General features: G+C 37.4%; 1 protein-coding gene and 1 long non-coding RNA gene across 2 annotated transcripts; both read left to right on the top strand.

The window, feature by feature from the left end:
- Nucleotides 1-27,216, top strand: LOC127429986 (G-protein coupled receptor 83-like). The gene is made up of 4 exons (XM_051679387.1): nucleotides 1-387; nucleotides 528-653; nucleotides 10,105-10,238; nucleotides 26,292-27,216. Exons 1-4 carry the CDS (start codon nucleotides 1-3, stop codon nucleotides 26,965-26,967), a joined length of 1,323 nt encoding a protein of 440 aa, XP_051535347.1. The 3' UTR covers nucleotides 26,968-27,216.
- Nucleotides 13,670-20,237, top strand: LOC127429529 (uncharacterized). The gene is made up of 4 exons (XR_007895303.1): nucleotides 13,670-14,356; nucleotides 16,691-17,364; nucleotides 19,751-19,877; nucleotides 19,981-20,237. It is a non-coding gene; the product is annotated as an uncharacterized LOC127429529 (long non-coding RNA).

Below are 27,216 nucleotides of genomic sequence, written 5' to 3'. Positions count from 1 at the left end.
ATGTCCTGGAGTGGCGTGTTGTTCACACTGACGTATCTGACAGTAGTTATTGAGCGTGCGGTGGGATACAATGCGTCTCTGCTGTTGGAGATGTTGGAGGCGGCAGGGAACCGCTCCAGTCTCTACACGCTCGACGACAACACACTGGCGGACTGGCGCTCACTTGTGTGGCAGAAAAGGCACGGAGAAGAGTCGCAGCACGCCACTGTGAAAGCGCTGCTCATCTTCGCCTACTCTGTCATCATCATCATCTCATTGTTTGGAAACATCCTCGTGTGCCATGTGGTCATTAAAAACAAACGCATGTACTCTGCAACAAGCCTCTTCATTGTGAACCTGGCTATTGCGGACATCCTTATCACGCTTTTGAACACGCCCTTCACTCTGGTATGTTTTTATGTTTTAACCGCTTGCCTAAGAATTGCGGTTTTATGAATGTTTATTTTTATTCGTTTGTTTTTCTTTAATGGATGTATAGCTGTCATGCAGTGACACTTTATTGGTATTTTATACACACGCCTGTTTAGGTGAGGTTTGTAAACAGCACCTGGGTTTTTGGAAGGGGAATGTGTCACATCAGTCGCTTCGTGCAGTATTGCTCTCTGCACGTCTCCACACTCACTCTCACGGCCATCGCTCTGGACAGACGGCAGGTAAACTCAAATTCACACGCTACAGTTACAAAACGTAGTACTGTGGTGGTACCATGCTACTTTTGAAATACAGCTACCATGGTCATTGTTGGGTAAGTTCACTAGAAATGACTAGAGCTGTGAATCGCCTAAATTCATTTGGACTAATTTATCGATTAATCTCGATTAATCGCAGTTAATCATGGTACATCGGGGCCGTTTCTAGCTATAAGCTGTTTAAGTGGCAGCTTGGGGCCCACGAGCCACCAGGGGGTCCCCACAAAGTAAGGTGTTATTTTTCCCTTATATACTAAAAGCTGCCAGGAAGGCCTCCAAGTAGGATTTCGCTTCGAGCCCTCATATGCTTAGATAAGGCCCTGTGCAACATGATGATTACAACAAACATTGAAAAATAGAATCAAATTTATACCTTGTCACAAAGAACTTGAAAGAAATTGGTTAGTCATCATTTATTTTAATTTAAACATGGTAAAATGTTCAGTCTTTTGCGGACAGAGGAAATTAGAGACATTTTTACATGGTGTAAATCTTTGATACAAGTTTATATAATCAGTGGACATGCTGTTATCAAAAGTTGGGCAAAATCCTCTGCTGTTTTACAGTTTACAGTCTAATAATAGGATCAAATGGGCAGATTCTATTCATATCAAACTTTATTGGCAAGAGAAACTTAAATGTACATTGCCAATACATTATCAGACACTATACATACAGACATAAAATGTATTGAATGATGACGTTTAATTTTCTGAAGTTTAAAATCTCAAAACTATTATTTTCTCTGGCTGCCTTTCAGTCTCTACAAGTACACCTGCTACAGCTTGCTGAACGGTCAGGTCCTTCAGTCTCTATCGAGCACATGCTGGGTCTCACTCAGGCAGATTAGCTTTTGTCACTGGTTCAGCTGACAATGATTGAGCATTTTCGGGAAGTGCGAAGAGTTACGGCAGATTGCCCGTATCTCTTGCACGCCTGGTTCTCCGCTTGCAGATGAAGTCTTTATTCTATGTACTGTAAATCCACTCCCAAGTTTATTTTGTCCGGGACATGCGTCACGCATAATAAATAAGCGTGCACTGCTCCACACTCAGTTTCTACGCTAGGATGTGCAGTCGAGTCAAGCGTGTACCTCCTGGAAATTTATATATGCCAATTTTAGGCACAGGAAGTGGGGGAAAAACATAAGCGAAGTTTCAGAAAGTAAAAGAATGGATACTGCAGTAATTGTGTTTTTAATGTGTTAAACAAAAACTATTAATAACAGACATTAACAGGTTAAATTTCCCAGAAATTGTAATAAGTCTACTGACTTTACTGATTACTTTATCGAAAAAGTAATTACAATACTAATTACAAAGTTATTTTCTAAAACAAGTTCCGCAGAAAAACTTTAGTCCTCTTTGTTCATTGACTCATTAGGGGGCGCACGCCCTTTAGGTGTCACATAGCGCAAACGGATGTACATATTAATACAATTCATGTTTTAAATGTTATGAATGATATGAAAAACCATAATAAAGCTGCGTATCCATCCCATGTGTTCAAAAGAACAAAATCGTCGCTTATGGTTAAATTGTAGCCACTGTGAGTCTTTTATTAATAAAATACTCACAGTTTAGAACACTTAGACAAAACACTGTAAAGAACTTGTCTCATGTCTGGGAGTGTAAATGTCTGTGCGTACCTCCATACTTCTGACTTTACCGTTCAGATCTATATGATTGTTTTTAAACTTTATGCGTTTTGGCTGTTCGTTTACACGATAACGGCGTTTTGGGGCCTGAAAACAAACTTTTGAAAACGGGTTTCAGAGTGCAAGTTTTTGAAAACGATGCCGTTATCGTCTCCATGTAAACATACAAAAACGCGAATTTGTGAAAACGATGACATCATGCGCACGCGTATTACGTGTTCAGTCTATAGGCATGCGCGCGAGTACTTCAAAACAATGCGCGAGACATTCAAAACTACAATGGCGGACTACAGAACTGTGTGTGTGCTGCTCAAGATTTTGAGTTTGATGCTTCTCCAGCAAAGTGTAGATTTACTGCATCACTACTACGACCTGCGATCGGCATCTTTATTGTTAGTATTCACTGCTCTGTGGAAGAATGCTTATGTGCGCAGGCGTGTAGTGTTTCTTTACAAAGTGACATCGCCAACTATTGGCCTGGCATGCATAATACAGCGTTTTTAGTCCTTTTCGCAAATCCGTGTGAACGGGGATCGGTTGACAACGTTGTCGTCTGTACGCAAAACTTTTCAAAAACACAAAGGAAAACATTTCCGTTTTTAGTACATCGTTGTTGTGTAAACGTACCCTAAGTTTGTATTTGACTTTTTTGCTCTATGCAGGTTTTGAATTTTCTAGACACCGTTATTTCAGGATGACCAGTGCAACATTTCAGATGCGATGATTGGTCCGCTGATTATTCAATGACATGAAATTTTGATGTGCATCTTGTATTCCTAATAAGTTCAATAGTAGTTTATTTTGTTAATGTGTTTCCATCATAGTTTATGCGCATTTCTTCTTATTGAATAAAAAATGTATCCACCTCAAGTGTTTCATGCACATTTTGGAGATTACATTTCTTTTTCCCATATCTTGGTGTTTCCATCCAGCAGTTTTTATGTGATTTCCCAAAATGTGCAAAATAATACTGTAAGTGGATGGAAACCCAGCTACTTTTTCAACAGTAAAGCCACAAGACGTAAACAATATGCGTGTTAACAAGTTTGATTACATACAAATCACTAAAATCATTTACTAACCTTTTCTGTTAAATATTATATATTATATCAAATTTTACAACTTTGTTGCCATGACAATGTAACGTGTAAACCCTAAAACCGACCACTGCCTGCATCATCTTGGTCTTAGGATGGACTACGCAGCCAATAAACTGTTATCTTCTGCTATTCATTCGAACAGTGAGTAACACTTTCTGACCACTGCTTGCATCACTTTCCTTAAAATGGAATACATAGACATATTGTATATTACTACTAACTGAAACCTTTATCAGCCAAATTACTAATGAGACTGTATCTACGTGCGCCTCTGCAGACATTTCTGGATGGTCTTCAAAGACACTTACAACTAAACATTGCCCACCAACATCTACTCAGTTTACTTAAGTAATATATTACTTGTATTACACATGGATATCTAATATTGGCATTATACTGTATTCATGCTGTATAGCCAGAGAGGAACTGGCTCCCCCAGCTGAGCCTGGTTATTTTTTCTCCATTAACTAATAGCTTATGTTTAATAGCATTAACTTGCCACAGTTACTTTTGGCTTGCTCACTAGAGGTCTAAAAACAAATAATTTCAAGGCATAATTTTCTGTAAAGATGCTTTAAAGGAATATTCTGGATTCAGTACAAGTTAAGCTCAATCAGCCCTCAAATCTGCCCAGTTCACTTCGATTGTAAGTGCCTCACTGTAACCTCGATTTCTGCTTTTTTTTTTAGAGAAAAAGAATGATGAGTTGTAATAAATTTTTGTAGTAATCAACATTATGCCACAAATGCTGTTGATTGTGCTTAACTTGTATTTAATCTAGAATATTCCTTTAAAACAATGTGTATTGTGAAAAGCGCTACAGAAATAAAATGTGTATTGCACAAATTTTAACAGAAGAATTAATGTAAGTACTTTTATAAGCTTCACTTCTCTGTCCTTAAACCGTCCAAAAATTGTCCCCATTCACATCCATTATAAGTGCCTCACTGTGACCTCGATATTTCGATATATATTTTTATTTTTTGTAATCAGCGTTATACCACAAATGCGGTTGATTTGAAATGAAATTTTATTGAACCAGGAATATTCCTTTAATTGAAAGTCACTGTAATGTGATCACAAGATGCTTTTTGCACTAAAAGTAATTGGATTACACCCAACACTGATCATGGTACCAAGATATTCACATGAAACTCCAATGTACTTTAAAGAACACCATGGTGTTCTGCAAAAGTGCATGTTTGAAAAAACAAAAGCATGATATTGCCATGTCTAAACAACCAAGATAATACTGTGTGTGTGTGTGTGTGTGTTGCATATTGTGTAGCATATTGTCTACTGTTCATGGTAAGTTGTGAACTCTGTCTTATGTCTTGAATGGAGATAAATAAACCTTGAGCATAAATGAAGTACCATCTATTCAAAATGTATATGTCAATAATTATGTTTTATTTTGTATATTGTACAATTTGTGCATTGTATTTTTTTAATTCTTTCTCTACTGCATTTCTGTGGAGCACGCACACAAGATTATTACACTTGGTTTGTTAGGGTCTGTTCCAAATCCTAGTCAGCTGCCTCACTGGAGCATGTTCCTGCTATTGACTGTACTAAAGAAAGTCACAAAGCAGTCGTAATGAGCATGCGTCGAATGTGTCCATATGCGTTCGCAGTCAGAAGAGTATACTTTGAAAAGCTGAGCGCTTGACTGTGTGCGAGACGGAATGGCACATGGAGAAATGGAAGTGTATGCTGGCCTTTAGGAGGAAGCATAGCAATTTTGGAATAGCCTTCATGTTGGGAGTGCACCTATGATGACTTAAAGCCGGGGTCTTCAACCTTTTTCAGGTTTAGGACCCCTTGGTGGTAGAGAGACAGAGCAGGGACCCCTTGTTACATATTGGTAAAATTGATTTTGTATAATTGATCAAATTGTTTCATTTGATGCCTATAATAGCATGTGCATGGAACCATATTAATGTATGTGCATACTTTGATGTTTAAATTGCAAAGCCATTTAAATAATAATTTAATGCTTAACAGCAGGGTCTACAACCTTTTTGACAAGTGTCATTTTTAATTTTCCTTGTTAATCACTGTGCAATACCTTGTTCAAGAAAGAAAGAGAACGAAAGAAAAAGAGAGACAGACCCTCTCCATGCAAAATAAAAAAGCTTGTAAAAGGTTAATGATGTGACTTGAGTCTGTAAGTGGTCTATTTTCTGCATATGTTTTAAAATTAGTGTTAATTTCTTTAAGGGTAGAGCCATGTAATGAGAATGAGTGCAACTTAAATTATGTTGATTTGACAGTCACTGTCGTGTGTGTGTGTGTGTGTGTGTGTGTGTGTGGAAAACGTTAAGGACCTTGTCCTCTATTCCAGGTTGATAATCACAGAGGTAACTATTTACACCAAGTAGGCTATTCTGAAAGCATAAAAGCAACTAGAATCTGTACAAGAATCTGTAGACTGTAATCCGCTCAATGCAAAGCAGATGCCTTTACTTGCGCGAACCTCTACTGCAGCACTGCTTAAACTGATCTGCGTCACACTATCAGCAACTCCTGATGAGCTATGGTCACACTAATGGTTTGTCCGCACTGTGTGCTTCTATTGACTCGTGCAGGTTCATCACACTTTAATGGTGTTTCCATTTGGTTCATAACTAAATAAAACCAGATGTGAGGAGTGATTGCTGCACTGGGAAGATTTGGCATGCAGGTGTAATGAACTTCAACATGTCGAGGAACTTTTAAGTAAATAAAATGCATTTTGCTCCCTTTCACTATCCTTTACGCTTGCCAATAGTGGATCAAACAATAATTTGCGGACCCCTGGTTGAAGATCCTCGCCTTAAAGTACTGCCTCCGGATGCAGCTCACTGGGTTTTGGAATCAGAATGTTTTTATATGATTTGAATATCTTGTTACTAGCTTATTTTTATTCTTTGGTACAGCTCCGTACAATCGATGAAGTCCATTCTAGACATCACAGAAAACTACAGTATTACAGTTAGAGGTCGACCGATAGTGGATTTTGCTGATGCTGATAACAAAGGTGGTGGAAAAGGCAGAGAGTTAATCAACAGATGTGTTTGAATTCGATTTATAGAATGTTAAAAAAAAAAAAAAAAGAAATCTTAATCTTTCCTTACTAGGACAGGCACAGACATAGACACTACAAGAGTCCAAAATGAAAAAAAAATCACAAATGCATTTTATTGTTCAACCAAAATCCCAATAATAGCCAGAAAAGATTTTGTGCAGGACTATATATAGACTATATATTCACAAGCTGAATGGGTTTGGTTGGGTAGAATGGGGCTAAAGGCAAACGTCAATGAAAATGTGCTTTTTTATTTATTATTATTTTTTTTTCTTCAATTTGGAATGCCCAATTCCTAATGCGCTTTAAGTCCTCATGGTGAAGTAGTGACTCCCCTCAATCCGGGTGGTGGAGGACAAATCTCAGTTGCCTCCACATCTGAGACAGTCAATCCGCGCATCTTATCACGTGGATTTTTGAGCGCGTTACCACGGAGACATAGCGCGTATGGAGGTTTCACGCTATTCTCCACGCACAACTCGCCACGCGCCCCACCAAGAGCCCCCACCACATTATAGCGACCATGAGGAGGTTACCCCAACATGACTCTACCCTCCCTAGCAACCGGGACAATTTGGTTGCTTAGGAGACCTAGCTGGAATCACCCTGGATTCTAACTCGTGACTCCAGGGTGGTAGAAATTCAGTTTTTAAAAAAAAGTCGGGGTAACGCTTGGGGTAAAAAGCCCTCAATTTAATCACCTTGAACAAAAATGGAAATAAAAAATAAGTATTCTATAGAGGTGGTGATTTCAGCGATTTTCATTGCTATTTAAATTTGCAGCATTTTAAAAATGATAAAATTTTAGATCAAATTGCCTCAATCAACCTTGGATCATGGCTATGGAAATTTTGCAGTGCTTATAGTAGTGACAAACAGTTGTTTAATAAAGTGCAGTGGTACTTTTTGTTGCTATTTAGTGTTTTTGAAAATCAAATCAAATGTGCCTTTTACCCTGTTGTACCCTATAAAAGTTTTATTATTTGAGGCTTGATTTATCTAATCAAAATCACAATATGCATTTAAGTGAGGATAAAATTATGGATGAATATTGTCAATGATGACAGATTTCGATATAGCAAATCCCCACATGGTGTCAGTGATTGTTTTTATTTCACATCTATAGGCCGCTGTTATACTGTAGAACCAAGCCATTCTAACTTGGAATACACTAGCGCAGTGTTTTCCAATCTTTTTTTGCAGTAAGAACACCCATATCACCCCTTCATCGACTTCGTACATATCGGAATAGAATATATATAGGGCCTAATTGTTTATATTTTACATGCATAATTTGTACTATTTACAAGTACAGTATTTACACTGATATGAAGAACAAGTGCTAAAACAGTACTGTCTCTAAGAAAACCTGCAGTTGAGTTTTTTTTAAATTTTTTTATTTTTTATTTATTTTTTATTGTTTTTGTTGGAAAGCATAGATGAGAGTTGAGTAAATGTATATATTTTTTGTTTTTGACTGACTGACAGTAATGAACAGAAAGGGAATTAAAGAGACATTTATTCATTGACAAATGGATAGCATGGATCTTGTCTTTGGACACACATTACACAGAAGAGTCAAACCAAATGTTTCCTCAACACACAATGAAAGGATTTCAGTGCTTCACTTCGCATATAAAAAAACGATCTTGTGATTTTAATAATTAATATTGAGATTGTTCAAATGAAGATCACGATTAATCTGAAAATCTATATTTTTACCCAGCCCTAATCTCTATAATTTTTCTTTTAAGTTAAACATTTAGTCATTTAGGTTAAAAAAAGGAATATATTTTTGCATACCCCCATAACCTGCTTGTGTACCCCCTGAGGTATGCGTACCTCCGGTTGGGAATCGCATCGGTTGGGAATGTTACAGCGCTGGCCACAGAGGAACACGGAGCATTGCACCATTAAACTTAGGTAGGACGTAACCCTACGTATAAACTAAATATTTACGGCAGACTCCGACCAGGAGTAACTGATGGAATAAAAAAGCAGACTCATTTAATGACATCAATGAGCTCATGTTTTGGCTGACAGGCATCAATCCTTTCAATATATATGTTGGTGTTGGCATTTACACTCGTTTACACTTATGAGAGAGAAAAAAAACTTAAGCAGCTCTTCAGCATGAAACCGATCTGCCATTTTCAGGATGCATCGCCCGGTGTCATGTTTCAACATATACGAAATATATAAGACATTAAAATGAATAAATGTCTATTTTCCCAGCCTGTTGTATTAGTATTTATTTATCACCCCTTATTTATTTTAGATACAGTTCCTATATATTATTTACATAAGGCAAATATACTATTTATTAAATGTAATTTTATTACGTATCGTATTTTAATGGGGATATAATTTATTACAGCTGACAGTTACATGAACAAACAAGGTTTGAACATCAACCGTAATGAGATCAAATTGAAGTTCACAGCTTTTTAACACTTCTGTGCACAAATTTGAAGGCTGCTTATTGGATCAATGCAAGTAAACATCATATTATGCGACTACGCATTACTTTACAGAGAGCTTAATTCTTGCCTTAAGAACAGGTGGTGCAACCAAATTAAGCACTGATTTAGTTACAAACTAACTAGTAGTTACTTTACGTCCTAACTTACGTGAGACCTTATGCACAGCTGGTGCAACCCTACCGTGATGAGTTGAATCAGGTGTGTTTGATTAGGGAGATATCCAAAATGTGTAGTGTTGGGGGACTCCAGTAACAGGGTTGGGAACTCCTGCCATAGAGTAATAAAAAAAATAAATAAAAAAATGAAACCACAAACTGTATGTCCTGTAACCATATAAACTATAGATCAGTTACTTTTGAGGTAGTGTGCAAATGGAGAGCAGCAGCAGCAGCAGCAACTCGAAATAGATCACAGGCGATTTATAATCCGAACCTGGTGATCTTTGAGGATAAAGACCTGTAGTGATTCTCCAAGAGCAGAGGCTCAGAACAGATGCAGCTGCAGTGGATAACTCCGAAAACAGGTTAAGGGAATCTGAAGTGTTACTGATCGTTTTCTGGTAATAATCAACCTTAGCAGCAGAAACACTAGAGAGAAAAAAAGAGGAGAGAAGAGATTGATACTTGCTCAAGTCAGCAGAATCAACATAATGAAATGGAACATTTTCTGAATTTTAAACAGATTTGATGGTTGTATTTAATTATAGTCATAATTACAGGCTTTCTGATTACACTTTCTAGGACATAATTCAATTCGCAGTCCTGCTTTGGCCACTCTATTCAGTTTCATTAATCTTGACTAAACTGGTTCTATTAAAATTCCCACACTTTTAATATAGCAGCACAGTATGTTTTGGTGCATTGTCCTGAAACATCCTTGCTTTTTAATTACATAACCACTTAAGACTGTAATAAACAACAGCTCAAGCAAAACAAGGCGACTAGCATAATTCTTGAATTTTTTTTACATGCCTCCATGAGGTATTGACATTTCTTGAAAGCATTTTGTTGATGTTTAAAATTAATTACCGATTGCTATGAAGTTTGTGTGTGTGTGTGTGTGTGTGAGTGAGCAATGCAGGACTAACTTGTGTCTCATGTATGTGTAGGTGATTTTGTACCCCCTGAAGCCACGGATGTGTATTGGTCAGGGTGCTGTTTGTATCGTGTTTATCTGGCTCATGGCCAGCTGTTTTTCACTGCCTCATGCCATCTACCAGAAACTATTCACTTTTATCTACAGGTATGTAACTGGGCTTTGTTTTGTGTATATTTGCATGCATATTTCTATACTAGTGCAGAGGTATCTGGAGTTAGTAGTGCTGCTTTTTGTAGTTTAAAACATTGTGTGACAGCAGTGCGATTGTTTTATTAATTAACTTTTTTACTCAGATGCTGTCTCAGTGCATTCTCCAGAAACATTCTTCCAGCTGGCAAAGTTTCTTTATGATGTGTATGTGTATACACGATAATATACTGCAATATTAATACACAAGTCTTTTATGGCAATTTGTGATGTTAAATAGCACTAAACTACCATTCTTGCAATACTGGCACATGTATAGACATGTGATTTGGTCCGTTGGAGAGCATACTGTATAATGCGTAGTTGTTCAGGTATAAATTATATACATTTCCAAATATGACTACTAAAAATCCTCACTACAAATGGAGAATACATACACATAGGGTGGCCAGACATTTTTTCCCCCGGACAGTCCTGTATTTAAGCACTTTTTCTAGTGTCCCGACTTATTCTGAAAAAATCGTGTTTCTCAGTCACGTGAGTATTCTAATCAAAGATAGCCAAGGATATGGCTTGTAAAACCAATCAAATCACACAGTGTTATTTGAAGAACATAACTGGATTAAACTATCCAATCACAATCCCCTATCAATAGACGTCCAGTTAGTGAACTAATTGAAGAGTCAGTTTGAAAGAGCACACAGAGTATATTGCGTCTGGAAAATGTCAAGGAAGCGTGCATGTACATTTAATGAGGATCTTCGAAAAGTTTACATTTCTAAAAAAGGAGTCGCAGATAGAGCCTAGTAAAGTGAGGTGTGAGATTTGTGGAGCTCGCTTTTCCATCGCCCATGGAGACCGCACCGACATCGCGCAGCATGTTCATACAAAAAAGCATGTGGATGCTGCTAAAAGTGTGGCACACCAAGTGTTAGGTTTTTTTTTTTTTTTTTGTGAAGCAAATTTTCGAATTTGACAAGCAGTACGCAAGTAAAGGACTTTTTGCTTATTCTGTTGTGCACAGCCATAGTTTTCGCATAGACCACACTGCGAGATTGATCAAGAAATTGTATGATCCGAAATTTTCTTCTTCCCGCACCAAATCTGAAGCTGTCATATGCAACGTACTCGCTTTTGTGCAGCTGGACTATCAGAAATGATTGCAGCATGGCAACACACGTTTCCTCTCTCTTGGTCCAGCTCTTGAAAGAATACTACACATTTTCAATGGTCTGCGTGCATACATTCTTTCTCAAGAAAAATGCCCAAAGTTTCTAAGAGATATTTTCAGCGATCCTTGCACTAAACTTTGGATTGGCTTCGCACTTAAGCAAACAGCCACTTTTAACCGTGTACTGGAGATAGTAGAGCAAGACCACATATAAGCCACAGAAGTGGATTTGCACATTCATGACATGAGAAGACTTGCAGGCCAGGCTGGAGGAATCATTCATACCCTCTGACATTAAAAAGCAGTTAGATTCCCTGGCTGAAGATTTTTGTGCAGTGAGACATTTTTATTCAGCATCGGTGGATTACCTCCAAAATTGGAGCCGCTCATTGCAGAACACAGAAAAACTTGAGTGGGCCCTACTGAGAGACATCCCAGAGTGGAAAGACATTCAGAGCAGCCTCGAACACTTCTACTCCAGAATCCCCACTCTCAGTTTGATTGACAAAACCACACTCTTTGAGCGGGCTTGCGTGAAAATTAATGTCAATCATCGCATCACTGAGTGGAACATGAACAAGACAGCCGTGACTGAGAGATGGACAGATGTTTTTCGTGAGCTGGAGAGCAAGACCATCAACTTCGGAGTCTTGGCCAAGGTCGTGGAGTTTGTTTTATGCCTGCCTGGGACATCTAAATCTGTGGAGTGTGTGTTCTCATTAATGAACGCAGCATGGACATCAGATAAATCTCGACTCAGTGTAACAGTCATGAAGGCAATGCTTTTCGTACGTCTTAATTTTGTACCAGACTGCTCTGTAATTTACGATAGACTCTTGAAAGACAAGTGCACTGAGAAAAATTGCTGCCAGCGAAAAGTACAAGGTGACAACAGTTACAGATGCGGATGCACCCTCTACTTTGCATTGATCTGCGACTAGGTAAGGATACGTCAGTTTCATTTTTGCTGGGAGGGGGCTGTCCCGTTTTCCACAAGCAGGAATCTGGTCACCCTAATACACAGCAAAATCACCAGAGTTAAAATCCTGGTGTTAGTGTTTTATTGATATTCAATTGATGTAAACAGTGCCCTCTGGCAGGTGAAAATACGCAGAGTTGAATCTGATTAGTAGTATAATTTGGAACAGCCGGGACTTTTACGTGGTGTGCATGATGAAATTCTCTGAAGCTTTTCTCAGATGCCATTTTCTTTTGAGCGCCGAGCGGAGCAGCAGAGGCGAGAGCTTTTATTAACAGAAGTTACACTGCAAGTAAGTGTTTTTTTTTATTCTAATTCAAAATATGTATTTTATTCAATCAGATGGGTTTTATCATGAGTAACAAAAATTTCCATCAGGGCTTATCCTAATCCGTTTAAATTAATAAGGATATCTACTTGAATATGTGGGCTAGTTATTTGAAAGAACCAAGATAGCAAGATATTGGGATTTAATAGCTATTTTATCAGTAAATTGGATTGAATATCAAGTTCATGTGGCATTTACTGTAGTTTTACTTATTGTACTGTAGAAATCTGTAGTTGTAGTGCTTGTGTTAAACTGTACTTAGGCGATCTTCACGGTTGTACAATTTTACCGCTAGCGTCTCATGTGCAAACCCTCAAAACTGCTGCTTTAGAACTGCATTCATCGATGTACTGGCAAATTTATAAATCATATATACTGTTTGTAGGCTGTTAAATTAAAATGTAATTATTTGTCAAATTTAAAATAAAAAAAAAGGAACCTTCGGTTAGGTGTCTTGAGACGTTTTAAAGTTTGAGTTTCCTTTTTTAAAATGCATTGCACCTGCACACGATGTCTAAAAAAAACAGCAAGACAAGGCACAGTGATTAAAGTAGTGATGTCTAGTTCGTGAACGAATCATTCTTTTTAGTCAACGAGTTGAACCAGTTCACAAAATCGGACTGAATCGTTCCGAGTCAACACTGATCCACAAGTTACTCTGTCTTAAAGGAACAGTTCACTCAAAAATGAAAATTCTCTCATTATTCACTTACTCTGTTGCCATCCCAGATGTGTATGGCTATCTTTCTTCAGCGGAACACAAATTAAGATTTTTAGAAGAAGAGCTCTATCAGGTCCTTATAATGGAAGAACACGGGTGCCAGCATTTTGACTGTCCAAAAGTCATATTTTGGCAGCATAAAAGTAATCCATGCGACTACAGTCGATCAATTAATTTCTTCTGAAGCAAATCGATACGTTTGAGTAAAGAAATTGATAATTGAATCGTTATTAACCTAAAATGCTGTCTATCGGAAATGCCTGATGCTCTGACTCGAAATGAGTCAACCGGGAGTAATATGATACTAGAACTGGTGATATCTGCTTTTCCTAACTCTTCTTTGCAATGAACCACTCAAACTAGTTCTTAAATCGGACTGAACGCTCCGCTCGCAATAGTTCTCGAGTCAACGGTACACTGAACTGAGAATCGCCTCTTTCAATCAAAGACCATTCTGCAGTATTGGATCTGAGCACCGCTTTTATTGATTTGATTAAGAATGACTCAATATTCTCAAAATAATCAACTCTCAACAAAGAGGAACTTAAATGGGGATCATCAAAGTGATCATGTGCAAGACCTGGAATAATGACGGACAAGTCACCTGGAGTCCTTTTATGACACTACTTTTTAGGTGCACTTTTATTTTATTTTTTTTTAGCTTTAAAGTTAGTTTTGTGCTCTGCAGAAGTTAGTTATTTGCATTTGAGTTGACATGAGTGTGGTAAATAATGAAAGAATTAAAAATTGAGTGAACTATTCCTTAAATGTTGTTACCTAGATGGTTTGTGCTGCATTAAAAGAAAAACCAAGTGGAGAAGATGTCCTTGAAGAGTACAAAGCCACAAATACATTGTCAAATGAGATGAAATGAGTTCTTGCCAACATATTGGTGGGGCTCTTGACAGAGACACAGGTGAGCCATATTTCTATATTTGATTGTTGATTGCCATGTATGATTCTTAGATGTTTTTATATACTCTACCGGTCAAAAGTTTTGAAACACTTACTCATTCTTTATATATATATATATATTCTTTTTTTTTTTCACATTTTAGAATAATAGTAAAGTCATCAAAACTATGGAATAACATAAATGGAACTATGGGAATTATGTTGTGACTAAACAAAATCCAAAATAAATCAAAACTGTGTTTATATTTTATCATCTTCAAAGTAGTACCCTTTGCCTAGAATTTGCAGACATGTACTCTTGACATTTACTCAACCAACTTCTTGAGGTATCACCCTGGGATGCTTTTTAAACAGTACTGAAGGAGTTCCTATCTATGTTGGGCACTTATTGGCTGCTTTTCTTTATTATTTGGTCCAAGTCATCAATTTCAAAAACTTTTTTTTTATTTTATATAAATGTTTGTTTTATAATGAAATAAATTAATATGGTGGCACAATTATATTTTTGTCTACAAAACAAATTTCAAACATTTAAGCATATGCCTTCAGATCAAAAGATTTTTAAGATCATGAGAAACATTTCAGTCAAGTGTTTCAAAACTTTTGACCAGTAGTGTGTATATGTGTGTGTATGTGTGTATATATATATATATATATATATATATATATATTTGTTTTTATATAATTCAAATTAAAAGGCTTAGACTTCTTTCTAGCTAAATGTATCATTTGAGAAAGCCTGTGTTTTTTGGTATGCTTACTCTGCCATTTATACAATGATGTGAAAGTATTTGCACCCTTCCTGATTTCTTTTATATTTGTGTATTTTTCATATTAAATTGGTTTAGATCTTCAAATGAGATTAAAACAAAGGCAACCTGAGTAAACACAAAATCCAGTTTTCAAATAAATATTTTTTTATTTAAGCAAAAAAGATATCCAACACCTAATCACCCATGTGAAAAACTAACTGCCCCCTTAAACTTAATAGCCCGTTGTGCCACCTTTAGCAGCAACAACTGCAACCAAACACTTCCGATAACTGGTGATCAGTCTTTCACAACGCTGTGGTGGAATTTTGTCCCACTCCTCTTTGCAGAACTGCTTTAGTTCAGCCACATTGGAGGGTTTTCGAGCATGAACTGCCTGTTTAAGGTCCTGCCACAGCATCTCAATCGGGTTCAAGTCAGGACTTTGACTAGGCCACACCAAAACTTTAATTTTCTTCTTTTGAGCCATTCAGAGGTGGACTTACTCCTATGCTTTGGATCATTGTCTTGCTGCATAATCCAGTTGCGCTTGAGCTTCAACTCACGGACTGATGACCGGACGTTCTCCTTTAGGATATTCTGGTAGAGAGCAGAATTTATGTTTCCCTCAATTATTGCAAGTCGTCTTGGCCCTGAAGCAGCAAAACACCCCCACACCATCACACTACTGCCACCATGCTTGGCCGTAGGTATAATGTTCTTTTTGTGGAATTCTGTGTTCGAATTACTCCAGATGTAACGGGACCCCTGTCTTTCAAACAGTTCCACTTTTGACTCATCAGTCCACAGAACATTCTCCCAAAAGGTTTGAGGATAATCAAATCAAATCAAAATTCAGATGAGCCTTAATGTTGTTCTGGGTTAGCAGTGGTTCTCTTCCATGGATGGCATTTTTGGCCTGTGTCTTTCTGGAATCATGAACAGTGACCTTTATTGATGCGAGTGAGGCCTGCAGTTCCTTGGATGTTGTCCTTGGCCTTTTTCTGACTTCCTGGATGAGTCGTCGGTGTGCTCTTTGAGGAATTTTGAAAGGTCGGCCACTTCTGGGAAGGTTCACTACTGTGTCAAGTTTTCTCTATTTGGAGATAATGGCTCTCACTGTGGTTCTTTGGAGTCCCAGAGCCTTTGAAAAATATTTGTAACCCTTTCCAGACTGATGTATTTCAGTCACCCTTTTCCTCATCATTTCTGGAATTTCTTTCGACCTTGGTATAGCGTGCTACTGAGTGAGACCTTTTAGCCAACTTCATGCTGCTGAAAAAGTTCAATTTAGGTGTTGATTTGATTGAACAGGGCTGGCAGTAATCAGGCCTGGGTGTGTCTAGTCCAGCTGAACTCCATTATGAATGCAGTTTCATAGATTTGGGAATTGAGTAACTAAGGAGCAAATACTTTTTCACACAGGCCCAGATGGTATTGGATAACATTTTTAGGTTCAATAAATAACATTGTCATTTAAAAACTGTATTTTGTGTTTACTCAGATTGCCTTTGTCAGATCAGCAAATATTTTTTCACAGCACTGTATGTGTGCTTTCCTATCTATGTACATTCATTTCGATAAAGAGTATTCCAACCCGAAAGCGGAGAGAGCAATATACCCTTGGAAGTGACTGTTTCCATCATTGAAATGCCCATATTTGAAGAAGGTATGTGTAAAATGGATTATATTTTTTACACTATATATTTTAATTAATTTGTTTATCTAAAAGATAATTGATGCCTGACACTGTAATTTCACCCTTTCAAAGGATTGGTGGGTAATATTTAAACAAGCAGGTGAATGTTGCTTCTCATGCATCAGAAGTGTCTAATTCTGATAAAGGTTATTCAAGGTCAGTCAAGACATCATTCTTCTCTTCGATGTTGAAACATTCTCCAAGCTCTTGGAGAGGTGGAACAGTACCTTAAAGCCAAAAATGATCCAAGAAGCGAGATGCCTGACTCCGACACCTGCTGTTCATCACCTCCTGATGTCAGCTGAGAAAAACCCAGAGAATGCCATTTGATTCTTGTAAATTGAAATGGTCAAAGTTAAGATTAGTTCAGATCAGACTCATGATTGTTGAAGTCTTCTCATTCCAGTCTAGAGCACATTATTATCACTTCTATCAAAGTAGAGAATGTGTCAGTTGTTGTTTTTTGCTTTTGTTTTACTACAGCTTGGAACAGTGATTTGTTCACTGGCTACAAAAATAAGTGCCTCTGATGCAGCTGATAGACTTGTGGCATTTTATAAGGTAATATGATTGTGCAACAAAGCTGATTTTTATTTTGTCACCCTCATGTCCAAGCATAAAATCTGCAACATCTCTTCAAGCCTCTTTCATGGATATTAATCCTTGCAATCAGCAGTTTAATCCTTGAAATTTAATTACTAACTCATAAAGTCAAAGTTATAGAATGAATCTTGTATCTTAAAGGTGCACTCCTAAAGACATACATTTTGCAATATACAGGTATGTAGGAAATCATGACCATTCACATTAAAATGAAGACTCCTGTCATATCAGTTACCTTATTAAAGCTGTTTTTTTTCTACATGGAGAGGGTCCGCACATGGGGGCTGCCATGTTAGAATCACATGACCAGCTGAATTCTACTCTTAATCTCAGTAACCGTTCTGTTATTTGACACTTTAACTCATTGATTAATCAGCTGATAATAGCTGATTGTGAATACTAAATGGCATCTGAAACTAAAAACTATTGATTTTAAATGATGCTGCATCCAAGCCACTAGGTGACACTGTAAGTCCAAGATGACACAGACAAAAGTTATTGAGTGCACCTTTAAGGAGAGAGAACATGTTTTAACAATAGCTTAGTTTCCGTCCACTTTTGGCGCTATTTTGTTGTCGATGAAGTGAAAATGCGTAAAAAAAAGTTTGGGAAATTTGCCGTCTTCTGCCTGTTTCCATTCAAATGGCTTTTTATCGATAAAAATGGTGTGCGTGATGACATCATGCCTAAAAAAAATCACTTTGTCGCATACGTTTTGGTTTATCGCTAAATAAATCTGCCCTTAAGCCGAAATGTGTGTTTATCACTAATTGTGTACCTTTCGCCTCCCAGATGTCCCTAATGTTTTTTCCTCCAAAGATTTGGTAAAATGGGGAGAGTATTGAGACAATTCATTGAAATTAGCCAGCTCACTGTCATTTTAATTTCACAAATAAATGCAATCAGAAGAGGAGCAATTGCGATCAAAAGGGAGCAGTTGTCCTTCTGATAGGACTGTAATATTGGTCCTGATGTTGCGCCTATCGCAGGTTAACACCGGTTCCGACCCGAAAGCGAATTGTCATGGCCCTGTTCAAGCTGGCAACCTGCATCAAGTAGTGGGGGAGACTTTCGATCTTAGTATAAGGACCATCCATCGATGTGTATATGATGTGTGCACAGCTACTAAAGAAAAACTGATGCGGTGTAATATCAGGGTTTACATATGATACTTTTCTGAGATTCATTAGGCTATTTTGATCAATCATCTAATCTAAAGCATTGCCATCACAACTGCACTATGTCCCGCATATTTGTCCAGCAACTTTTAATGACCAACTGAACTTGATTGTCATCTAAAATTAATTTTAGTGTCATAATGCAATTTACAGTTTCTGAAGAAGCTCCGCAAATGCGATCTGAGGTAAAGAGGGTTAGATTTAAAATATTTAAAAGTTTTATATAGGCATATATAGGTCTAAAAATATATATATATATTTTAATTTTGTAATTATTCTATTTAATGCTTTATTTATTTGGTAATTTATTTAGCCTAATTCAATACAGGGAATTTTGCTGGCATTTTTTCAAAAGTATAAACAGTAATTTTATAGAATTGGGCTATATGTTAGTGTTCCAAAAAAGCTCACTGAAGCTTTTCTCCTAGTATTGTGTATTTATTTTTAATTTATAACATCTTTGTGCACAGAAATTATGTTTTTTGTATTGTGGGCTAATTCCGTGACTGGCGTCTATTATTTTGAATAGTGTGGAAAAGCAACTTTAATAATTAAACGATGGATTAAATTAATCGCAAACAGGGCCATTCATTTGTTCTCCGTGCACTTGTCAATGTGCATGATACGAGATATTCGTGTTGGCACTCCTGGAAGTGTCATGTTTTCAGCATCGGATCTATATGCCATTAAGATCAATCCATAAGCATGTACAGTAAATTGGCTTTCAAAGATGTATACCTTGTTGTCATGATTAACACAGGCAACGATTGGGGTAAATTTTGTCATGTGACACAAAATTTTTGCGTTAATGGCAATTTTCTCGACAAAGTGTTTCCAAACCAGTTTTTCACGACATTTGAAGTATTGACATAGAGTTTATGCGGCAGAGTTAAACGGAAAAATATTATGTCGACACTTGTGAAATTTTAGCGATAATTTGCGTTTCCATCAGCTTTATTTTGATGAGCTAAAACTTTTTTCGCAAAAAATCCTTGGATGGAAACATAATTAATGTCTTGTAGTTTACTTTGAAATCCTGGCCCAATGGTTTTGGTATCTTATCAGGTCTTTTTTTTTTATATATATAATTACCTGGAAAATAAGTATTTTAAGAGACTGGAAAGAAACTGGAAAGGTTAAAACTGATGTTTGTTTTTTCTTTATAGTCATGCTGCAGCATTTATGAGCATCTAGATACAAGCTCAAAGTTATCTTCTAGCCATGGGGAGAAGTAGAGGCAATATTGACAACTACTACATCGCCCTGGATAAGAAGCTGATCCCTTGTCAAGTGGTTGGTTCTCTGGGTGCTTTTGAAGAACTTTCCAATGTCCACTTTGTTTTTAACTTATCCTATGATGACGCTGTGATCAACTTCTACTTTTTTCTCCATACAGCTGTCTACAAGATAGATGTTGGCAAAACAAAAGTCTCCAAGAGTGAAAGAACTGAGAGTTATGCTACTCAGTGAACATTACTATGCATTGAGAGTGGTTGATGGTAATGCACAGGATTCAGAATGCCTATGGACCAACAACACACATGTTGTGCCTTTGCATTGTTTTTTTTCTAGACAGTGTAATGTGTGAATTGTTGTAAACAATTGTGTTGTGAACTCTACAATTGTTTTACATATTTACATGTATTGAAAACATAGAACATGAATAAGACATTTAAAAAAAGTCATTGTGAAATGTTTTATTAAAAAAAATTGCAAAATGTGGGAAAAGTGCATTGTTTATGTGGGTTCATTTTCATAATTATTTAGGTCTAAACCTAAGGACCAAAAAAAAATAAATAAAAAAAAATAATTGTATTATTGAGGGTGACTATGGTAATGACAAAATGCATGAATAATTACTACTACACTAACACTTTAACTACTATTCTTTAAAAAGTAATTATTTGTGTCCTTCTGTTACACTAATTTGTTTCATCTACTCACTCAAGTGTTAGATTAACACTCGTAAGAGTTATCAAGTTAACTCTGAGAGTTAGGTGTTAAAAACTGAGGAAGTGTTGTTTTACTCACTGAAGTGTTAGATTAACACTCAAAGGGAGTTATCAAATGAACTCCATGAGAGTTAAATGTTCAACTCTTCGGCAGTGTTAATATTATTAACACTTTTAATAGTTTTAATTTTACTCTGGCCAGTATGGATTACATAAACACCAGGAAAGTATTAAAATTAACTCTCAAAGAGTTAAATTGACACTGGTGATTTTGCTGTGTAGAAATAATGATTATCAGAATAAATAACTTGATAGAATAGCATTTAAAAGGGTGAAACTTTGCTTTACCCAGGGACAATAGTGGCCTTCACAACATTCAAAGAAAAAAACAAAAACTGGCTGTTTGTTTGTCAATCGATTCCATTTCGGTTCAGTTTTGGTTTTACCCACCCTCACGCATACCATCTTAATGTGTCGAGCGTGCTTGCTCAACGAACACCGGTTGAGGTGGCATATTAGAACAGCATGTGACCCACATATACAGCATGCATTATTTTTAGGCAATTACTTACATAAAAAAAAAAAATGATGACTGAGATGCATTTAAAAAAATCTTGTTTTTAGTGGATTTCAAACCATCTACGAATGTTGTTTGAATCAAGCTTTTTTTGGATCTAAAAACCTTTCATGATTTCATGTGTTTTTGTCCTATTCAGGCTGCAGAAACCTAAACAGGTTTGAGTCCGATAGGCCAAAAAAATCAAATTTTTCTGCCCGTGTGAACAGCCTCGGGCTACGTCTACATTAATCAAGATACATTTGAAAATGGCGTTTACGTTTTTGAAATGCTCTCTGTCCACACTGAAACGCATGAAAATGCTTAAGTCCCCTGACAGTGCATGCAAAAAATCTCAGTTGTATGTACGGTCTGAAATGCAATTGTCCTCGTGTTCTACCGCCGGACACCAATTTCGAATAAACTTTCTGTTGCTTTTGAAGGAATGCAATGTGAAGGTTGTACAAAGTAACACCTGACACAACAGTGCCGCTATAACACGGGCTGCCATCTTGATTGTTTTGGTTGAATGGATCACATGACTGCGGAGTGTGAAATGTTGGACACTTCATGCACTCTGCGCACGTGGCTTGCCGTACGTAGCGGAAGGGGCGGAGTTACCTGGCTGCGCTGCTGGTTTGACAAAACAGCTGTAAATAATGAAGAATGTAGCAGTTAACAAAACTTCAGTGGATACAGCACCTTACAAATGTTAGTAGAATGCTTTACCATCACCCCACACTGTGTGAATATGGACATTATTTGAGCTAGCATCGAGACATCGCATGCGTTGGAAATGTTACTTAGCTCGGCTGTAAAACAGCGAATGCTTAAAGTCAGTCAGTTAGTTAGGATCACTAATATATTTTAAGAATGTGTAATGTCAGAATAATAGTAGAGAAAATTATTTATTTCAGCTTTTATTTCTTTCATCACATTCCCAGTGGGTCAGAAGTTTACATACACTTTGTTAATATTTGGTAGCCTTGCCTTTAGATTGTTTAACTTGGGTCAAACATTTACCACAAGCTTCTCACAATAAGTTGCTGGAATTTTGGCCCATTCCTCCAGGCAGAACTTGTGTAACTGTGTCAGGTTTGTAGGCCTCCCTGCCCACAAATTTTCTATCGGATTGAGGTCAGGGCTTTGTGATGGCCACTCCAGTACCTTGACTTTGTTGTCCTTAAGCCATTTTGCCACAGTTTTGGAGGTATGCATGGGGTCATTGTCCGTTTGGAAGACCCATTTGCGACCAAGCTTTAACTTCCTGGCTGATGTCTTGAGATTTTGCTTCAATATATTTACATCATTTTCCTTCCTTCATGATGCCATGTATTTTGTGAAGTGCACCAGTCCCTCAAGCAGCAAAGAACCCCCACAACATGATGCTGCCACCCCCATGCTTCACGGTTGGGATGGTGTTCTTCGGCTTACTAGCCTCGCCCTTTTTCCTCCAAACATAACGATGGTCATTATGGCCAAACTATTCAATTTTTGTTTCATTAGACCAGAGGACATTTCTCCAAAAAGTAAGATCTTTATCCCCATGTGCACTTGCAAACTGTAATCTGGCTCTTTTATGGCAGTTTTGGAGAAGTGGCTTCTTTCTTGCTGAGCAGCCTTTCAGGTTATGCCGATATAGGACTCGTTTTTACTGTGGATATAGATGCTTGTCTACCTGTTTCCTCCAGCATCTTCACATGGCCCTTTGCTGTTGTTCTGGGAATGATTTGCACTTTTCGCACCAGACTACGCTCATCTCTAGGAGACTGAATTAGTCTCGTTCCTGAGCAGTATGATGGCTGCGTGGTCCCATGATGTTTATACTTGCATACTATTATTTGTACAGATGAACGTGGTACCTTCAGGTGTTTGGCAATTGCTCCCAAGGATGAACCAGACTTTTCTGAGGTCTTGGCTGATTCCTTTTGATTTTCCCGTGATGTCAAGCAAAGAGGCACTGAGTTTGAAGGTAAGCTTTAAAATACATCCACAGGTACACCTCCAATTCAGTACACCTCCTGTCAGAAGCTAATTGTCTAAAGGCTTGACATCATTGTCTGGAATTTTCCTAGCTGCTTAAAGGCACAGTTAACTTAGTGTATGTAAAATTCTGACCCACTGGAAATGTGATATAGTCAATTAAATGTGAAACAATCTGTCTGTAAACAATTGTTGCAAAAAATACTTGTGTCATGCACAAAGTAGATGTCCTAAACGACTTGCCAGAACTATAGTTTGCTAATATTAAATCTGTGGAGTGGTTAAAAAATGAGTTTTAATTACTTCAACCTAAGTGTATATAAACTTCTGACTTCAACTGTGTGTGTGTGTGGTTGTGCGTGTGTGTGTGTGTATATATATATATATATATATATATATATATATATATTAGAAATTATACTTTTTTGATTAAAATGTTTAGGATTTGGTTTTGTTTTCATATTGAAGTGCTCTCAAACAATGTATGTGCAAAGAAACCCATTGAAACCTAGTGCATCAGTTTTCATTTAAATCATCTTCACAAAGTTCTCCATCTCCCTTTCTCTTCGACACCGAAACACTGTGGCCTCATTCCTGAAACACCAGCAAAACCAATTTTTGTGTGAATCATTCATAAAGCTGTTCTGACATAAATTCTCGGATTCATGAAAGTTTTCGTATTTTAAAAATTTTAGTTGGACCAAAACACGTACACCTGCTCCTGACTATATGTAAATCATGCACAAGACATCCGAATATTTTGTGTTCTTAAAGGTGCACTAAGTAATTTTTTCCACATTAAAAAATCTGTACTCCTTAAGAAATTAATTGTAATTATGAAACATGTAGGAAAACATGAGCACTCACATTAAAATGAAGACTCCAGTCATATCAGTAACCTTATAAAAGCTGTTTTATTCTACATGGAGAGGGTCTGCACATGGGGGCTGCCATGTTAGATTCACATGAACAGCCAAATACTACTTACTTAATCTCAGTAACCATCCTGTATTTGACACTTTCACTCATTGATTAAAGTAATCATAGCTGACTGTGAATTTTGAATTTTTACATTGGCATCAGTAAATGAAAACTGCTGTTTGAATTATGCTGCATCCAGGCCACTAGGTGTCAGTGTAAGTCTAAGACAGCATGAACAAGAACTTGCACCTTCAAAGAACAAAAAAAAAAAAAAAAAAAAAAAAAATAGTGACATTAGCCTTAATAAATAACATGAAATAGTAAAAAGAAATGTTTCTTTCATGCTTGTTTATTTCTGGCTTCATACATTTTATATTGTTTTTCCAGCAGAAGTGCTTGGCATGGGGCAAAAAGGTGGTGGGAAGACAAATTTGAAGATTTTTGCAAAATAACAATTATTTTATGAGGTGACTGGTTTGACAGTTTCTTCATTTGATATGAGCTCTATAATTTACATTTTACTAATTCAGTAAAGTCATCGATAAATCACATTCAGTCGATAACATATGGTCAATGCTAATGCTGTTAAACCTATAAAAAAGCACATCATAGGCAGGTGCGTACACAATAAAATGGGAAAAAATAGAAAAGCCTGCATACTGTCATGGCTTGCAAATCTTTATTAGTTTACAACGTTTTGGTCAACGATCTTCTTCAGGTGTTAAATTAATTTCTCTGAAGATTCTTCCAGTTGCAAGGAAGGGATATCGCTGGTACCATCATGATTTACCCAAGTTCACCAATGTTGCTGGTGATGCGCTCAACAGAACCAGAAAAAGTTAATGGTAGCGGACCACCTTCTGCCAGCATGAACTGAAAATGTTTTACACTACAGCTTCATGTCAAACCATTTGACATTATGTTCCTTGCTCTCTTTGAGACCGAACATGCTAGTGTGTTTTCTTAAAGAGGCCCTATTATGCTTTTGGGGATTTTACTTTTCTTTTAGTGTGTAATATAGCTGTTTGTGCTTGTAAAAGGTCTGCAAAGTTACAAAGCACAAAGTCCACGCCAATGGGAATTACTCTCCGACAGAAAACACTGCTCCTGAACTGCCTGGATTGCAGTCTTGCCAATACTTCCGTGACATAGCTGTGTCACTATGTAAAACATTTGCATAATGCCCACCTCAGGAATGCCTTACATTTCCAACACATGCTCTAAGCGGTTGACCAATCACAACAGACTGGGCCAGCTGACCAATCAGAGCAGACTGGGCTTTTCGGAAAGGGGGACTTTAAAGAGACAAGAGCTACAACAGAGCATTTCAGACAAAGGGTGAAAAGAGGTTCTGCAGTAATGTACAGTATGAGAAAAAGAAAGTGTTTTTGAACATTAAAGCATGTATTCTAGTAGACCCCCAAAATAAAATTATGAACCTGTAAATGAGCATAATATGGGCTCTTTAATCAAAACTTTACAATGTGAATGCATTTAATTCATATACTATTTCATTACTGTTCAGTATAGATGTTAATGTGTTTGTTCACCTAAAAATGAAAATTCTCATCATTTACTCACCCTCATGCCATCCCAGGTGTGTATGACTTTCTTTCATCTTCAGAACACAAACAAAGGTTTTTAGAAGAAATTTCAGCTCTGTAGGTCCATACAATGAAAGTGAATAGGTGCCAAAGTTTTAAAGCTCCAAAATCCACATAAGGGCATCATAAAAGTAATGTATACGATTCCAGTGGTTAAATCAATGTCTTCTGAAGCGATTTGAGAGGTGTGGGCAAGAAACAGATCAATATTTAAAGCTATCCCTTTAAAAACTTCCTAATCTCATTTACTAGTGAGTCTGGTGCCTTCCTAAAATGGCTTTTTCATGGCCATGGATTACGATAATTGTGAGTGACCGTTCACGTGTACTCCTATTTACAAAAGTTTTATGAATGAGGCCTAAAATGTGTTCAGTGAGAGAGAACAAGAGCCCAGTCAGTGTCTAACTTAGTTATATTTCAGTAGGTAACCACTGGGAACAAGCTGTTAAGAATGATGTTTAATTTCATTGTCCAGGAAATTCATGGATAGCTCACTTTAATCCCAACAATTTGCCAAACTTTTGCTTTGCTTTTAATTTCTTCTAATTTTTTTTTAACTTATTTTCTCCTCTTCTTTATCACCTGATCTTTATTCTCTTTTTTTATTTCAATTCTACCTCTTTGTGTTGCTTCTCTCTACACCATCCCTCTATCTCTACACTCCTCTATGGCTTTATCTCTTCTCTTACAGTAAAGATATAGTGCGCTCTTTGTGCGTGCCTGATTTCCCCGACCCCTCAGAGCTATACTGGCAGTATCTGGATTTGGCCACCTTTATCCTCCTATATGTCCTTCCCCTGCTCATCATCACCATTGCCTACTATGCTGTTGCCCGCCGTCTCTGGCGCCGAAATGCCATTGGTGACGTCACCAGCGAACAGTACTTCCTTCAACGCAGGAAGAGGAAGAGGACCATTAAGATGCTGGTGTTGGTCGTTGTAGTATTTGCAGTTTGCTGGTTCCCTTTAAACTGCTATGTGGTGCTGCTCTCCAGTCAAGTAATTCAGTTCAACAATGCTATTTACTTCAGTTTTCACTGGCTAGCTATGAGCTCCACCTGCTACAATCCTTTCATTTACTGCTGGCTGAACCAGGGCTTCAGAGCTGAACTCACTTTCCTGCTGGGCATGTGCAGAAATGTCCGGAGGCGGGGTCAAGGGAGAAGGACACACAGTGGCGGTCAAGGGGAGGTTCCTGATCCATTGGCCCCACCTAGTGCTGGGTTCCACAGGACTGCGTGGCCGGAGAGCCAAGCCTCCTCGCAACAATCCAATCCCAAAGAGAGCCATGCTCTTAGGTCCACCTCTCTCGGCCAGTCAGGGAAGACAGATATTCTATCGGTGGAGCCAATTGTTGCTGTGAGCTGACTAAATCTCTTAAATGTCCCTCAGGGTGGTACAATTAGTGCTTCTGGATATTAGGTTTTTAAAAATCAGTGGTTTTTCAAGCAGACCTCCTATTTGCATTCAAGTTTAAAGAAAGAAATGGGTAGAGAGATACTTCATAAAAAAAGAATTGAAACATTTTTGTTTGGAAAGAATTTACGTTAAAGGAATATTCTGGGTTCAATGTTAATGTACTGTATGTTGATAATGTTAATATCGAAAGAATTATTT

The sequence above is a fragment of the Myxocyprinus asiaticus genome, chromosome 39, assembly GCF_019703515.2.
Source record: "Myxocyprinus asiaticus isolate MX2 ecotype Aquarium Trade chromosome 39, UBuf_Myxa_2, whole genome shotgun sequence".
Lineage (NCBI taxonomy): Eukaryota > Metazoa > Chordata > Actinopteri > Cypriniformes > Catostomidae > Myxocyprinus > Myxocyprinus asiaticus.
Note: the sequence above shows the minus strand (reverse complement) of the source record. Positions and strands in the feature narration are given on the sequence as shown.

Coding starts and splice junctions, on each gene's coding strand:
- LOC127429986 (XM_051679387.1), top strand. CDS start 1: ATGTCCTGGAGTGGCGTGTTGTTCACACTGACGTATCTGACAGTAGTT. Junction 388..527: donor TGAACACGCCCTTCACTCTG/GTATGTTTTTAT, acceptor ACGCCTGTTTAG/GTGAGGTTTGTAAACAGCAC. Junction 654..10,104: donor TCGCTCTGGACAGACGGCAG/GTAAACTCAAAT, acceptor ATGTATGTGTAG/GTGATTTTGTACCCCCTGAA.